This window comes from Nerophis ophidion, linkage group LG03, assembly GCF_033978795.1.
Source record: "Nerophis ophidion isolate RoL-2023_Sa linkage group LG03, RoL_Noph_v1.0, whole genome shotgun sequence".
NCBI classification, from domain to species: domain Eukaryota; kingdom Metazoa; phylum Chordata; class Actinopteri; order Syngnathiformes; family Syngnathidae; genus Nerophis; species Nerophis ophidion.
In genome coordinates, this window is record NC_084613.1 from 57,239,778 (window position 1) to 57,256,935 (window position 17,158).

Consider the following 17,158-nt stretch of genomic DNA (forward strand, 5'->3'; position numbering starts at 1 on the left):
TTCATAGTTTCAGACTGTTTATTTAGAAAGCACCAACAAAATGTTCAACAGATAATATGCGGCTTGGACAAATACACAAATTTCCTGACAAAAGCACCAAAATATAAGCTTATGTATGAGTTTACAAAGAATCATTACAAAATTACTGACAACCAAACCATTCTTTATATTTGTGTGTACCATGGCTGAGTGACACAACACAAAATATTGTACACATGCTGAGCATATATTGTTATTGTTATAATTTAGACACATTATTTAGTTAGATACAAGAACAGAGATGATGTAACGAATTTCATACATATTTTCACTCTACCATCTAATCAACCTTCAGTTACAGACTAACCACTCTTTTCAACTATTAAAACTGTTGCAGAAAAAAGACCATAATATTGTGTAGAACAAACTATCTAAGAATATGTCTATAAAAGAGTAATGTAAACATGTCAGAGTACATTTTTTTTAACTTAAGTGCTATTAGAGTCCCACACATAGGATTTTTTTTTTTTTATTCCACGGCAAAGTCCCAAATCTAAACTATACATATTCTGTGATGGGCTGGTGACATCAGCACTGCTCTTAGTACTGCTGCTGGTCCTCAATCTGGTTGACTCGGTCTGAAAGATCATCAAGTGGGCAATTGGTTAAAGAAATACAGTACGTAGCTGTGATTTTTATTCCACTTACAACCCAGGGTTTCGGAAAATTAAATAACCGTGTACAGTATATAATCAGGCTATAAAATATTGATTCTCGTTGTAAGTGAATTGAATTGTGGTCTCAGTGAGAAACAAAAGGATATGTCTTCTGCTCAACTCTTGAATAGTTGACTGCACGTTTTTCTGGAACAAAATCTGAGCTTCACACTTGCAGGCATCTTGAGTTATTTCACTTCTCATTTCCTCTGAAAGAATGAGGGGAAAATATGTTATATCATATACTCAATGCAGTAGAGTGGTCCCCAAACTACAAATCTGCCCGCCAACATCCACAATCCGGTGCATGGGACATTCCAATGTTATGTTTTTTAAAAATCTGTCCTGTCCAGCTGGTCAGGCAAATCATATTGTTGGTGTAGATTCCCATATCTGCTGTAAAGATTGACTTTAAAAAATTGTATTTGACTTTATTAAATGTTTGGGTATATATTTAATGTCAGGCGCAGCCGGACTAGAGAAGGAGGGAATATTAAGAAGAAGGAAAAAAGAATAAGGAGGAGTAACTAGTGGGGAAATACGAGGGGTACAAGGCAACAATATATATTCATATATGTGGCCCTTGAGACAAAAAGTTTGGGAACCCCTGCAGTAGAACATGACAACAATGTTCATTTGAAGCCTGCATGTAAAACATATAGAGTGACAGTATGATCTTCAATTTGTGCATGTGTTAAAAATCATATTAATGATTAATTTGGGTGAGACAATAATTTTTTTTTACATTAGATTAGAAATATACTTGGAAATACACGTTGATCAACTTGTCTACAAAATGATTGCTTAATATGATCAATATGCTCAGTGAGCCAGATGTGTAAGAAATATGGTCATTGCAACAACGAAAAGAATGATTGACTCATTCCTAAATTTAAAAAAGCATCCAACCAAAAGGAACGGAGTCCATTCATAAGTGTTAAATGGTTCCATAAAGGACAATGAGGTTTATTTAAGCCGGTCGTTGGACACAGCCGTCATGGCCACAAGGAAACCGCTCACATGTCCGTAACTGCAGAATGCACAAAGAAGAACATAATAAAATAACCGGCCATATGCCCACAAATCAAACAACATCCTCCTAACAATAACCTCTTTGAAAATCCCAAATCATTTATATTTGTATGTAAAAATGTGTATTTCATAAAGTTTCTCTGACTTGAAATGTACAGTTCAACCTTTCAGAGAACACTGACAAACTTTTTAGCTACAAGTTTTTAGCACAGCTTTTATCTAATTTCTCTGCCTTCTTGTTTTTAAATGCACTGCTTGCCTATCTGTTTTATCCCGTGCTTTCATATTTGTATATCAATTTTATCTATGTTTCTGTTTTATCTAGTGTTTATCCAGTGTTTTTAATGTTTTTATTTATATTTTAATTTTCTATTATATATTCTAACTTTCTATTTTATTATATTTATTTATTTTATTTTATACTTTGTAGCACTTTGAGATTTTAACAATTGTAAAGTGTGTCACAAATGTAATTCATTATTATTATTATAATTATTATTACATAGCTGTCGTATTATTCTGTTGCCAGCCAGGTGAACAGGTAAGGCTAAATTTATTTGTGGTAATCCGCTACAACTATATGAATGTATGAGAAACACTGGTGAGTTTGTGTATATATATATATATATATATATATATATATATATATATATATATATTAGTGTCTTACTGTTCTATGGCAGTTATTAATGCATTAAGTCTTCTCATAGGTTGCATTCTTTTCAGGGAATATTCTCCTCTACTGATGCATTCGTCACTTAAGTTTTATCATGTTAAGTTCACATCATAATTTAACAGCAGTTTGCCTATTTTTGTGTAGTTATTAATGTTGAAGATGTTACGGAATACTTTTCTCGTGCAAGTATGACCCTGAATAACTTTTTTTTTGTATTTATATTTTTTCCAATGGAAAAAGTGATTACAGTATGGAAGAACAAAGTTAGTAGTCACACAGGTCAATTGTGGAAATTTACAAAACCTTAACCTTGATGAAAGCAGGACAATGTCATTCGGGATTGGTCGCCACGTACACTCTTATATTCTTACATGTCACACAAATATATGTGTTATCTGTTCCTTACTCATTTTGTGTTAAGATGCATTAAATTATGTATCTGTCAACCTGTCAATGAAATTCAACTTCTTCTGTCTTAGTGCATTTAAAAAAACATATAATGTTGTCTGTCTATCTGTGTTGGCCCTGCAATGAGGTTGCGACTTGTCCAGGGTGTACGCCGCCTTCCGCCCGAATGCAGCTAAGACAGGCTCCAGCACCCCCCGCTACTCCAATAGGGACATGCAGTAGAAAATGGATGGATATAAAAATGTTTCCCATTAAAGTCCAATTGGATTGGTTGATGAGAAATTCACACAAAAGAAAAAAGGTGTGACATATAACCCCCGTTCTCCCCAGTTTGCTTAACTGTTCAACAAGTGACGTGGCTTACGTGAGCATGTTCTTTGATCTGCATTCAAAATATATCCACTTCGACACTTGCAAATGTACGAATCACCGCTGTTGACGCAAGTATGCTGGCAGTTGTGTCCAAGGGCGCATGCATCCTCACCTGTAAAAAGACGTCCCAACTTCTAAATAACTCAGTTGAAGAATCCTGTGAAGTGTGAAGAGTGAAAGCTTCCACACTTTGTGAGTGGACATGTTTATTTTGAAAAAGGAAGCAATACGTACGTGAGCATGTTCTTTGATCTGCATTCAAAACATATCCCGTTCGACACTTGCAAATGTACGAGTCACCGCTATTGACGCAGGTATGCTGACAGCTTTGTCCAAGAGCACATGCATCCACAACTGGAAAGAAAATTCCAAAATTATAAATAACTCAGTCTGGGAATCCTGTGAGTGTGAAATGTGAAGTGTGAAAGCTTCCACACATCGTGAGTGGACATGTTTATTTTGAAAAAGGAAGCCGTACGTACCTGAGCATGTTCTCCGATCTGCATTCAAAATATATCCCGTTCGACACTTGCAAATGTACGAATCACCGCTGTTGACACAAATATGCTGACAATTGTGTCCAAGAGCACATGCATCCACACCTGGAAAAAAAATCCCAAATTGTAAATAACTCAGTCGGGGAATCCTGTGAAGTGTGAAAGCTTCCTCACTTTGTGAGTGGACAGGTTCATTTTGAAAAAGGAAGCAGTACGTACGTGAGCATGTTCTCTGGTCTGCATTCAAAATATATCCCGCTCGACACCTGCAAATGTATGAATCACCGCTGTTGACACAAGTATGCTGACAGTTGTGTCCAAGAGCACATGCATCCGCACCTGGAAAAAAAACACTCCTACTTCTAAATGACTGAGTCAAGGAATCCTGTGAAGTGTGAAATGTGAAGTGTGAAAGCCATACGTACGTGAGCATGTTTTTTGATCCACGTTTAGTACGTATCCCACTTGACATCTGCAGTAATAGGAGTTTCCATTGTTGACACAGATATGCTGGCATTCATTTCCCCTGGCACATGCATCAGCTATTATCCCTGCAAACATAAACATGCACAACTCTGAGAGTTCTACCCTGACACAAGGTACAAATCAACACTTTGACACAAGGTACAAATCAACACTTTGTCATTGGGATGCAGATCTTACGTGAACATGTTTTCTTATCTGGGTTCAATGTAAACCCTGGATGACATTTGCAGATGTAAGAGTCTCCGTTGTCAATACAAATATGTTGGCACTCATGTCCATTGGCACATGCATCTACACCTGTGACGAGACATTAGTGTAAACTGTCATGTGAACAATTTTAGGAAACCCCAGTTATAGGACATCATAATCACTTGATAAAGTCACAATGTCTCTCCATGGCCTTCTTGTCTTTAGAAAGGAATCTTCAAAAATGAGGCAGCTGTTGATGAATATGGTTAAGATTGCAGCCTGTGACCGAATGTCCCCAGGTGAGAGGTTACCAATTAAACCTGACACCCACAAACAGTCAAGGTGAGTGAATACTGCCAATAACATACCTGAAGAATATCTGTCAGATAAGAGAGAGTGGCCAAAAAACTTGATTGTAAAACTTGATTGCTCAATAATACTATTAAATATCTCAAGGTAATGAGGGATATCCTTCATATTTGGTACCCTTGGTAGCTTGACTATATTACTGCCAGAAACCTGGCAACTTCAAGGGGTGTATCTAGTCGTTTGGGACCATCCACATAACAAAAACTATTTGGTAATTTAGCATGTTGTTAGAAACTACAATGGAAGCTGCACATTAAAGCTTGACGAGGTGCGCAATGAGTATCACTAAACCTAACCCATTTACTGTAACTGGAACTTCAATCAATATTTATTAAAGTGTAAGCAAATTTTCTAGAGAGCCTTATTTTAGCTCAGTTGGACCGTGGATGTGGCGAGTAACACTACCATTGTGAAGGTCGGAAGTGTGTGACTGGTGGGAAAAAAAGAGTTCTTGACCGTGGCCGTGTTTGAACGAGAAAAAGTGTCTCTCAAGATCCATCATATCATATTGTAATAGTTTACAATTTAGAGCGCTTTAATTCCCGCTTGTGTTCTGGGTATGACGTTAAACTACATCCAGGCATGAGATGGGAGGTTGTGTGTGGTGATAGTGAGTCCCAACTAACGTCTATAAAATGCACACAAAGAACCGTTTGCAGTTTCTCTTGTGACTGGCGGGCGGTCAGTGCCATAAAGCTGAGCGGGTCCCTGGGTAAATGGGGCGCGGACAACCAACAGGACAGACTAAGTTCAACAGCCCAGTAAGGCAACTAGTCTAGGAGAAGGATCTCTGATATAAAATACCCCTTCCAACCTGCACCAAGCCAGTGTGGAAGGTGTAGGCTAATAACCAGCATGAAAAGTACGCCAAATGGCAGAAACATGCTGAGGCTTTCGTCCAGCAGTGGACTGACAACGGCTGATGATGAATTCCCGCATATTTGAGGTAAGACGTGTCCCTCTCCACTTGTATCCTGCACTGAAATAGGTTGAATAAAAAAGCTTTCTTCTCTTCTCCAATCCACTTCGGTAACTCTGCTTCATCTTTATAAAAACCTCTCATAATCATGCCAACAGGTTTTTTTATTTTGTTTTGGTAGGTTTCCGGAATCATGCCTGCGGAGTAGCATGAAATAATTCATTGCAAAAGAAGGGAAAGGGCAGCTGTTAAAAATGTTGAAGTATTTAGTGTTGTACACAAATACTGTAAAATGCCTTGTAAAACTATTAAACACTTTGTTATTGCATATTTATTAAGGTTTTACAAAGCATTTATAATTTAAATAAATGGGTTGTAGTTGTATAGCGCTTTTCTACCTTCAAGGTACTCAAAGCGCTTTGACACTACTTCCACATTTACCCATTCACACACACATTCACACACTGATGGAGGGAGCTGCCATGCAAGGCGCTAACCAGCACCCATCAGGAGCAAGGGTGAAGTGTCTTGCTCAGGACACAACGGACATGACGAGGTTGGAATTGAACCAGGGACCCTCGGGTTGCGCACGGCCACTCTTCCACTGCGCCACGCCGTCCCTTACGTTATTAACCTATGCATAGGGGTCGTATTGTTGTAAACACTGAACAAGCATACACAAACATGTACACTATATTCAGGCATATAATGAAAGAAGATCTGTGTACTTACGTGAGCATGTTTTTTTATCTGCATTCAGGACATATCCTACTCCACATTTGCATACGTAAGATTCACCACTATTAACACACATTTGTTGGCATTCATGTCCCTGGGCACATGCATCTCGACCTGAGCAGAAATAGCGTATGATAAAAGAACAACAAAGTCTAACAATCTCTTTGGAAACAACCGTGATGCCAATGCAAATACAAGACCAGTTTTTTAAGCAGTTTACAAATGTCAACTAAACGAATAAACCACATATGTACATTATGTTTAAGTGTAACTTTTAGATCAAATGAAATATAAAACATAAAACATTTTGTGTGCGTGTGTGTGTGTGTGTGTGTGTGTGTGTGTGTGTGTGTGTGTGTGTGTGAAAACATGTTCAAAGGTGAAAATTCTTACGTGAGCATGTCCTCTTGTCGGGGTTCAAGACATAGCCAGCCCAGCACTGACAGTAGTAGGAGTTACCATTGTTAACACAAACTTGCTGGCAGTTGTGTCCTTGAGCACACGCATCCAAACCTAAAAATAAAAAGTCTCATTGGCTTAACTCTAGTTGATTCACTTAGGTTATCATTTTATTAGTAAGTTAATAAGCTGTAAAAATGAGCTATGTATTACTTAATCACTGTTAGTTATGACTGTAAATACAAAATACATGCACTTCAGTTGTTTTCGTCAATTGATACAAAGGCTTCCAAAAAATATTTAAAAAATATTTCACATTAAGTGTGGGGAAAAAAATGTAATAAGGTTGGAGAGCCTCCAAATAAAATTCTGCTGATTATTATTCTTTATATCTGTAATAAAACTTGAAATGCTCCTCTGAGCACTTGGATCTACACATATCGCCATTGTCGTTTGTTTCTAAAAGGACTTTGGGGTAAATGGTAAACCTGATGCATTTAAAGCTGGATTTACTTTAAATTACCTCTGGTATTTTATAAAAGATTTGTATTGAAGTAAAACCTTAGATAAACAAAGATTTGGACTTGCAGGATTAGCCGTTAAGGCTGATTATGAACACGCAACATGCAAGGTTTAATTCCTGCACAGATTAGTGTATCAAAGTACCCAAGCATGGCGTATATTTTGAGCTATGTCCTTGTTAATATTATCAATAAAGTAATGGATTTGACTCTACAATGCAGGGGATTTTTAATATTGTGCTGCCCATCAGATCAAGGGCATTAAACTTAACAATGTGTCGCCCCCTCCCCCCCTCCCCCAATATTGTGTCTAAAAGCATCAACCTTACCACATAAAGTTTCCCTAAATTTGGCAGTGAGCTTCTCAATGACCCCATATGTCTCCACATAGAAGACGTGATCTTCCAAAGGCTGGCTGGCCATGAGGCGGAGGGACATCAAGTCTGCTCTGTCTACTCCCACTGCGTAGATCTCAATGCCGGATGCCCGAGCTGCTGCAGATACCTCTTCCACTTGGTCCTGGGGTCTCCCATCAGTCACTATGATGGCTACCTTGGCGATGTTCATGGAGCTGGGTCGTGCTCCGGCCTCTGCAACAAACGCTTTGTCCATAGCGGCCTTAATGGCGACGCCTGTCATGGTGCCTGAAGCTAGAGGCTGCACGCGGGCCAGGGCTTGCTTTAGGGCATACTTGTCAAAATAGGTCTTCAGGTGAAACTCGATTTTCACTGTGCTGGCATAATTGACGAGGCCCACACGGGTGGCATCTGAGCCGATCTCCAGGGTGTCCACCATGTCTATAAGGAACTCCTTGGCCTTTTCAAACTCAGCGGGCCGCACACTGCGGGAGCTGTCAATGACAAAAACCAGGTCGATTGGACGATTCCTGCAGTTTGATCCGGTGACTAAAAGGAGTAAAAAGGATGAGACAAAAACAGAATTATTGTTTACAAAATATCAAAACTTTAAATCCCTGTGTTCATCTAATCAGTGTTAATACTCAAGGTGTCTTGACACATCTTTTTCACTTCTGATACAATACCGATATGTGAGCCTTGAATGTTGGCCTGTACCAGTGTTTCTCAAATAGTGGGTGGTGAGCGGCAGGGGAGATTTTCATAATTTTTGTTCACAATCTAGTATTCCTGTTATAACGATACACACACTTGTAGCTGGGTGGCAGCAATCTACTCAACAGGCTCCCTGGTCTACCCAGTAGTAATGGCAAGTACACAGGGACACGTGTACCGAGCGAACAGAGGCAAAATGATAGATAAGTTTGTGAGAGGAGTGAAAAGAAAATTGTAATGTGAGTTTTTTTTTTTTTTTTTTTTTTCTGATACTGGTACCATTTTTGTACTTCTGAATTGGTGCCGGTGCTGAAGCGGCACCTGTACAAAGAAAATGTGGAACATGGAAATTCTGTTTAAAAATGTTTTTAAACCTCAGTCGACATCAATATGGACACTCAACCTAGACCCCTTAAACAGTGGCGATTCAACTCAGCCTCACTAGCAGAAGACAATTATAGGAATTTCCTCCACGATCAAATTGAGTGTTTTTTCGAACTGAACGATTCACCATAAATTGGAAGAGGTACACTATAGGAGGCATCTAAAGCTTATATTAGAGGTGAACTTATATCTTTTATTTCAAATTTAAATAAGACAGAAACCATTCAAATCAATGGGCTGCTCCGTAAGATTAAGGATCTTGACGATAAGTACGCTTTAAACCCGGACTCGACACTATATAAAGAACGTCTTCGCCTACAAACTGACTTTGACCTTATGTCTGTCAATAGAGCAAAATTACAACTACTCAAATCCAGACAACGATTTTTTGAATCTGGGGAAAACGCTGGAAAGCTCTTAGCCCACCGGTTGGGGAGGAAGCATCGTCGAGGCTAAACACATCTATTCGCTCTAACACAGGTGAACTACATACTGATCCAGCTAAGATAAATGAAACATTTGCCGCATTTTATGCAACATTATATACGTCAGACTGCCCCCCTTCTTCACATGAACTATTTAATGATATAACATTCCCCCAGATCGAACATGGAGCTGCGAGGGGCTTGGGTCAGCCCATTAGTGTCATCGAGATCACAGAAGCCATCAAATCCTTACAAAGTAATAAATCGCCCGGTCCAGATGGTTTCAGTGCAGAATATTATAAAACTTTCTTCAGTGTTCTTGCTCCGGCTCTAAGAGACATGTATAATGAAGCATTCCTGTACCATCGCCTCCCAGATTCCTTATCGAGGGCCACCATTTCTCTCATACTAAAAAAAGAGAAAGACCCCCAGCTTTGCAGCAGGTATAGACCAATTTCGCTCTTAAATGTAGATTTAAAAATTCTGTCCAAGATTCTTGCTCTCCGGCTCCAAAGGGTGATGCCTTCCATCATCTCGTTGGATCAAACAGGTTTTATGTTAGGCCGGCAATCCTCACACAACACTCGGCACCTCCTAAACATTATTCATTCGCCAAACCCCTCGACCCCGGAAGTGGTGGTGTCCCTCGACGCGGAGAAAGCCTTTGATAGGGTCGAATGGGAATATCTATTTGATGTGATGGGTCGGTTTGGTTTTAATGAAGATTTTATTCTTTGGGTTAAACTTTTATACTCGTCCCCTGTAGCTTCAGTACGCACAAATAATACACTGTCCTCCCCAGTTTTTCTTAAAAGAGGTACCAGACAAGGTTGCCCGCTGTCTCCATTACTGTTTGCTATTGCGATAGAACCCCTTGCACTTTGGCTGCTCGCGGAGAGGGGCTTTAAAGGTATCACCCGGTCGGACACGTTGCACAAAGTGTCGCTTTATGCGGACGACTTGCTCCTATACATCTCAGATCCTGCTAGCTCACTCCCAGTAATCTTTAACATTTTGGAGCGGTTTGGCACACACTCTGGCTACAAACTTAATTACCAAAAAAGTGAACTATTTCCGATCAATTCCCTAGCTAAACAGTTACCGCGATCTTTAGCTGCATTCAAATGGGCACATGACGGGATCCATTACTTGGGAATTTTTATTACTCCGGCTATGTCTGACATGCTCCGGGGAAATTTTCTACCCCTAGTTGAAAAAATGGAGAAGGACTTTGCCCGCTGGTCTGTTTTACCATTATCTCTCGCTGGCCGGATCAATCTTATCAAGATGATCACTCTGCCTAAATTCGTTTACCTTTTCCAACATATCCCCATATTTATTACTAAATCTTTTTTTGATAAATTAGACAAATCAATATCCAAATTTTTATGGGGGGCCGGATCGGCCCGAATCCGCAAGTCGGTCCTACAATCTCCCAAATCTGAGGGAGGGCTTGCACTCCCTAATTTTAGACAGTACTATTGGGCGGCTAATGTACAGAAACTCCTATACTGGATGGATGGAAGCTCTCAGACCCTCCCGGCCTGGGTATCCCTTGAAACGGCAATCCCACACTTTTCATTACGTTGTTGCTTATGCTCACCACTCCCTTTTCCACTTAAACTTGAAGGCGCAAACACCATTGTATCGATCTCCTTGAAAATATGGATCCAGCTAAGGAAACATTTGGGTTTTCAGAGCCCATCTATTTTGACTCCGCTACTTAAAAACCAATTATTTAAAGTTTCCCGTACCGACTCCGCATTTATGACCTGGCACGATCACGGTATCACTGTGGAAGACCTCTATACAGACGGTGTGTTCTCATCCTTCACTGAACTTTCTTCCAAATACGATTTGCCAAACTCCCACCTTTTTCGTTTCTTTCAGGTGAGGGACTTCGTAAAGAAGCAGTTCCCACACTTCCCAAATCGTCCCCCAGAAACTCTTATAGATACATTGCTATCTCTGAGCCCAAATGATAAAAAATGTATCTCTGTAATATATACCTCCTTAAGCTCAGTTGCTCCAAACTCTTTATCAGTGATAAAAGCCTCGTAGGAGAGCTTTAGGGGTAAAGGTATGAAGAATTCACTGACTTTAAAAATGTACTGTTTTGACTTGCACCTTTTTTCTGTATATGTGAAAAAGTCAATAAAAAAAAGTTGGATTAAAAATGTTTTCAATATTTTGTGATATGCAAGTTGAACTGAATTGTAAGTTAAATATCTTAATTATGCCAATACAATATTTTATGTAATAAATTCAACAATATTAATACAAAACACAGCATATTGTCATTGAAAACCAAAATAACATACACAGAAAATGCTCAAGAAAACATGCTTATATAAGCTATTTTATTGACGCTCTTATTTCAGAGTGCATGCCCTTATTGTGAAGGCTGGAAGTTTAATGTTGGTCTTTAGGGCTTGTCACGGTTACTGTGTTTTGGAGCGAGACAAAACTGTGCCGTCCTTTCTGTCACCGGTGCCATTAAGAAAACAAGTTTCAGGATCTATCCCTGGTCATCAGCAGCATGTATGAAGAATGTATCTCACACAATGTGTTGTACCGATAAATAAATAAATAAATATCATCAAGGAACTTTTGGGTTTCAGGAAATGGTCTAAAGTCCCATTAGGTGACTGTTAACTCACCTGCATCAGTGCAGATTTAAGTGTATTTTGAAAGGTTTCGAGGAAAATACATATGAGGACGGCGTTTATTCATCCAGTTTATTAATATCATGAAGGATATTTTTTTGGTGCAAACAAATATTACAATCCGTCATCCGTGTCGAAAAAAGCATTAGTCTTTGCAGCACGACAACTTTCTATTATGAAAATTGCCAATGAAAATACTGTGGATTGTACCAACAATTACAAAATGTATTACTTTATTTGCACAACCAGGTCTTCAAAGTTATATTTAGGCATAGCTAAACTTGATTGCATCACGGAAAGTTTCTCAAACAGATTAAATGCTCAAACAAATATTTTACAAAGTGATCACTGCAGACACAATCATGGTCCGATTGTGTTTGACAAGATGATGAAAGTGATATTTTTTTGAAGAGCCATTTCTTTCGACGCACTTTTGTTTTTTCCCAGACTTTACTACCTTTATGAATCACTTCTATCGGGACTCCATGAAAGCTTTTTCCTATCTCTCTATTTGAACGACAGGAACACCCTATACAACAGAACAGCAATACAGCATTTTCAGCCCAAAATCTACACTCACTCTCACTTGTTTTATTGCTATGCTCAAGCTGGTTGACCATCATGTGAATTAAGCCGCAGAAGAGAAAAACGGATGTGACGTCATATACAACCTAGCAATAGTGATTCATTTCCAAAAAAAATTAAAAGCACTGACCTGTATTATCCGATACAATATCAGCACAACTTATACAAACTTTTTATTATTTTGTAGTGCGCAATGTTCGAAAAGGCTTTATCAAATTAAATTAGTCTGACATAGAACAATAGTAGGTATAAAAAACACTGACCTATTTATTATTAATCCTCTCTTTAAGTTGAAGTGGAGTGGTAATTGAAGTTTTTTGGTGACACCTAGGCAAGAACTATGGAGCGCCGGAGGTGGTGGGTAATGATCAATACACAACACTATCCTTCTCTAAGAAAACTTAATTTATTTTTGTAAAAATCCCTTTTATTTTGCTTTAGTTGCTTTTTTCCTCTCTGTAAAAAGACTGCAGCAGCAGGTCTCATGAACAACCCCTTTTACTGTGAGCCAGAGTCGTGTGCGCAGTGCAGTGTGACATTTCTCCGCATTTTATTGTACGATTGGCAAGAACAATAATGTCACACTTTTATTAAAGCTATCCATCTATCCATTTTTTACAGCTTGTCCCTTTTGGGGGTCACTGTGAATTATAAATGTTTCTGCAAATAATATATTGGCGACATGGTGTCAAACAAAACCAGGGACACACAATCCAACCCAGTTTATGAAGGATTGCGTTAGGGGAAAAAATATCAAAATCATAGACCTACTAAATTTCAATGAAAAATAATAATATTCCTCATCCATCCATCCATCCATCTTCAACCGTTTATCCGGAATCGGGTCGTGGGGACAACAGCTCCAGCAGAGACCCCCAGACTTCCCTCTCTAGAGCAACATTAGCAACTTCTTCTTAGGGAACCCCAAAGGGTTCCCAGGCCAGAGAGGAGATGTAATCCCCACATCTGGTCCATTGCCTGCCGCGGGGTCTCCTCCCATTGGGACGTGCAACGAGGACCTCCATAGGGACACGCTCGTGAGGCATCCGCACGAGATGCCCGAACCACCTAAGCTGGCTCCTTTCCAAGCGAAGGAGCAGCGGCTCTACTCCGAGTCTCTCCCGGGTGACTGAACTTCTCACCCTATCTCTAAGGGAGATGCCAGCCACCCTTCTGAGGAAACTCATTTCGGCCGCTTGCATCTGCAATCTTATTCTTTCTGTCATGACCCACACTTCATGACTGACCGTAGGTGAGAGTGGGAATCACACTCTTTGGGACGTATTTAGAGATGAGCGGATGATTTTGCGTGAGTCTCATGAATACACTTCAACTGTGCTGAACTATATTACCTTCTGCCTAGACTGTGTAACATCATTTAAAACAATCCATGTTTTACCAAATAAAAAACCCTGAAAGACACACAAAGTGACACAATTACTCAAAAGAGAGGGACATGGCATTTAGATCAGGCGATCCAAATGCCTACCGTTCAGCCAGGAATGCTTTAAGGAAAGGGATCAATGCTAGCAAATTGGACCATTATAATAAACTCCAGGATTGCTTAAATAACTCAGACCCTGGGCAGGTGTGGGAAAGTGTCAAAGCAGTTACAAATTTAAAAAAAGCAATTTCTTCCTCAGTGAAAGGCAGCGCCATATTAGCTGAGGAATTGAATCATTTTTATGTCCGCTTTGACAAGGAAAACAGACTCAGCACTGCCCTTGTAGAAAGAGTCAAACAATTCAAATTTTTAAGGGGGAACACAACAGAAGATCTATATTGTTTATTTTAAATGTGGAATGAGTGAGCGGTGTTGGGATATTATAAACATCTGCTTCATCCACCCCATTTTCAAGCCTTGCATGATTATCTCTGCCAAAATGTAAAATACAAAAAAAACCTGTTTTGTTGTACTGTGCAGATTGAAATAATTATTTCAATCAATCAATCACATTAACACTGCTTCTTCAGTCGGAAAGTCCCAACAACGTCTTTTCTTGCTAAGAAAACTAAAATGTGCAAACATTCCGCAGAAATCAATGGTAAACTTTTACAATTGTGCCATCACCAGTGTCCTAACTTATGGCTTTTTAGTGTGGTTTGCCAGCTGCACTAAAGCGAACCAACATGTCCTCCAGCGAGTGGTTAAAGCGGCGGGGAAAATTACAAGGACAATACTCCCAGAGATGTGTGCCATGTACATAGCTCGCTGCCTAAAGCAAGTACGCAACATCCTGAAGGACAGATACCACCCAGAACATGGCCTCTTCAACCTGATACCCTCTGGAAGGAGGTATAGATCAATTCGTGCCAGGACCACCAGAATGTCTCACAGTCTGGATCCCCGGGCTGTGAGACTGCTAAATGAACTGTCTGCCCCTTTACTGCCCCCGACCATCTTATTACCTCACTCTTCACCACCTCAATAATTGTGCTCTGGACATTGCATTGCTGCAACATCAACGTAACACCCATCAGACATCTGACTCTTCCCACCCCCACACCCCTCTATTAGCAAACTTCTTGACGATGCTAAAATGTAAACTATTGTCAACCTGCACATCAATGCAGTTTCTACACTGCTACAGTAGACGAAGCCCAAACGAAATCTTGTTGACATGTAGGACTTAAGTGTTATTATGAAATGACAATAAAAAGGAATGGATTGATTGATTGATTGATTGATTGATTGATTTATTGATTGATTGATTGATTGATTGATTGATTGATTGATTGATTGATTGATTCAATGTAAATAGCTCAGTAGACGGAGAGCTTTACCTTCTGGCTCAGCTCTCGTTTCATCACAACAGTGTGACAGAGAGACTGCAATACTGCCCCAGCTGCTCCGATTTTCCAGCTGATTTCCTTCTCAATCTTTCCCTCACTCGTGAACAAGACCCCAAGATACTTTAACTCCTCCACCTGGAACAGAGTCTCATTCTCCACCCGGATTGTACAAACCACCAGTTTCCTACTGGGAACCATGGCCTCAGATTTGGAGATGCTGATCCTCATTCTATCCGCTGAACACTCAGCTGCGAACCGTTCGAGTGAGAGCTGAAGGTCACGAACCGAAGGTGCCATCAGGATCACGTCATTTGCAAACAGCAGTGACACAACCTTTAGCCCCCCGAGACATATACCCTCTCCGCCATGGCCACGAGTCTGCCAAGAAATCCTGTCCATGAAAATTAAAAACAGGATAGGTGACAGAGCGCAGCCTTGGCGGAGACCAACCCCTACTGGAAACGGATCCAACTTACATCCAAGCACCCGGACACAACTCTCGCTTTGGTTGTACAGAGATCGGATGGCCCTCAGCAGGGTTCCCCTCACCCAGTACTCCCTCAGCACCTCCCACATGATCTCCCGGGGGACCCGGTAATACGCCTTGACTATCGGCTGGACTGTCCTTTCCAGTACCTTGACTCTGCTCAGGGGCACGGCGTCATCAGCTCCTCGTCTTCCATTCTATAGTAGTCACAATTTCAAAAAGAATATTGCAATATATGCAATATTTGTCATACTGCCAAGTGTCCAGGGAAATAGATCCAAGCAATTATTTTCATCTACATTGCTGTGTCTCTTATTTTGCCAGAATTCCATATTCTGTTTTTTTAAGGAATTTTGAATGAGGTTTTATGTAATTCATAAAATTGACATCACACCAGCTGAGAATAGGAGTATTTTCCATGTTTCCTTCTATACTGTCAGGTTTTTTATATGTATAAAAAAAACACTGCTCCAGGATATTGTGTTTTATGGCATGCTTAAGAGAATGTTGTATGTGCAAAAAAGCTCATTATCATTCAAATGAAGTACCTGTTCCAGATCGGATGAAAGCAGGAGAGTTGGAATGTTGAGCATATTGCTGAGAATGCTTTGCTGCTTTGTGAAGCTGTGAAAGCTGCTGAAGGGAGTGCTGATTGCAATAAAACCTGGAATTAGTGCCAGCAGCTTTTGGCAAAAGACAGATGAGGATGTGTATTAGAGGAAATTTTAGCAATTAAGGAAAACAGCATGCAAAAGAACAAGTCTTAGCCATTTTTGTGATCAAAACACAACTCTTTGCATCACAAAAATGAGATATAATAGTGAGAAAAATGTTGAAGCCACGAAAGGTATTTTTTCGTCTGCTGTCTTACAGCAACATGCTCGACAAATAATCATGGTTGGTTAAGCATGCAATAGGATAATATTAAATACATAAATAACCCTACTTGCTGAAAGTAGATTCCGTCTGTCCTGTGTTAAGTAGTTGCTTGTTTCAGCCCGCTCGTCCTGCTGTGGGTTACTCAAAACTTCAGCGCTTCGTACTTCATCAGAGACTTGTTCAGTAGCTCTGAGGTCTTCAAAGCTGCCATTGACTCTTGGAGACACCTGTGGCGAAACCTTGGGAAGAAGAGGACTGCCTGGGAGGGTCTGTCGGTGGCGTGACCTTAATTGTGACCCCTGGATTCCCTGGGCCAGGAGGACAATGAGACAGACCAATCCCCACATTAATGATCTCATGTTGCCTGTTGGTTTACTCCTGCTTGCCCTTCAGTCTGTTGGTACATGTGATCGTGGTCTTTTTATATGATCCACTGCCCACAAGGCGTGGGTGAACTTAGACCCAGTCCAGGATGATGGGGAGGAGGAAGAGGAAGGGAAGGCACCCATGGTAGAGGTGCAAAAGTCAGAAAACCTCTTATTATACTCTGCAACGACCTAATATATAT

The 17,158-nt window shown here is 40.1% G+C and overlaps 1 protein-coding gene across 5 annotated transcripts; it reads right to left on the reverse strand.

The window, feature by feature from the left end:
* LOC133549850 (matrilin-3-like) lies at positions 1 to 16,998 on the reverse strand. 5 transcript variants are annotated; one of them, XM_061895689.1, is made up of 12 exons: positions 16,658 to 16,998; positions 7,631 to 8,206; positions 6,775 to 6,894; positions 6,376 to 6,495; positions 4,344 to 4,463; positions 4,106 to 4,231; positions 3,900 to 4,019; positions 3,666 to 3,785; positions 3,418 to 3,537; positions 3,176 to 3,295; positions 803 to 904; positions 1 to 632 (listed from the first exon to the last, which is right to left on the reverse strand). In XM_061895689.1, the coding sequence occupies exons 1-12, from the start codon at positions 16,947 to 16,949 to the stop codon at positions 580 to 582; spliced, it is 1,989 nt and encodes a 662-aa protein (XP_061751673.1). In that variant the 5' UTR covers positions 16,950 to 16,998; the 3' UTR covers positions 1 to 579. The 5 variants fall into 5 exon arrangements, with proteins under 5 accessions (XP_061751673.1, XP_061751674.1, XP_061751675.1 ...); XM_061895690.1 differs by lacking the exon at positions 6,376 to 6,495; XM_061895691.1 differs by lacking the exon at positions 4,344 to 4,463.
* Between the last annotated feature and the right edge of the window lie 160 nt (positions 16,999 to 17,158).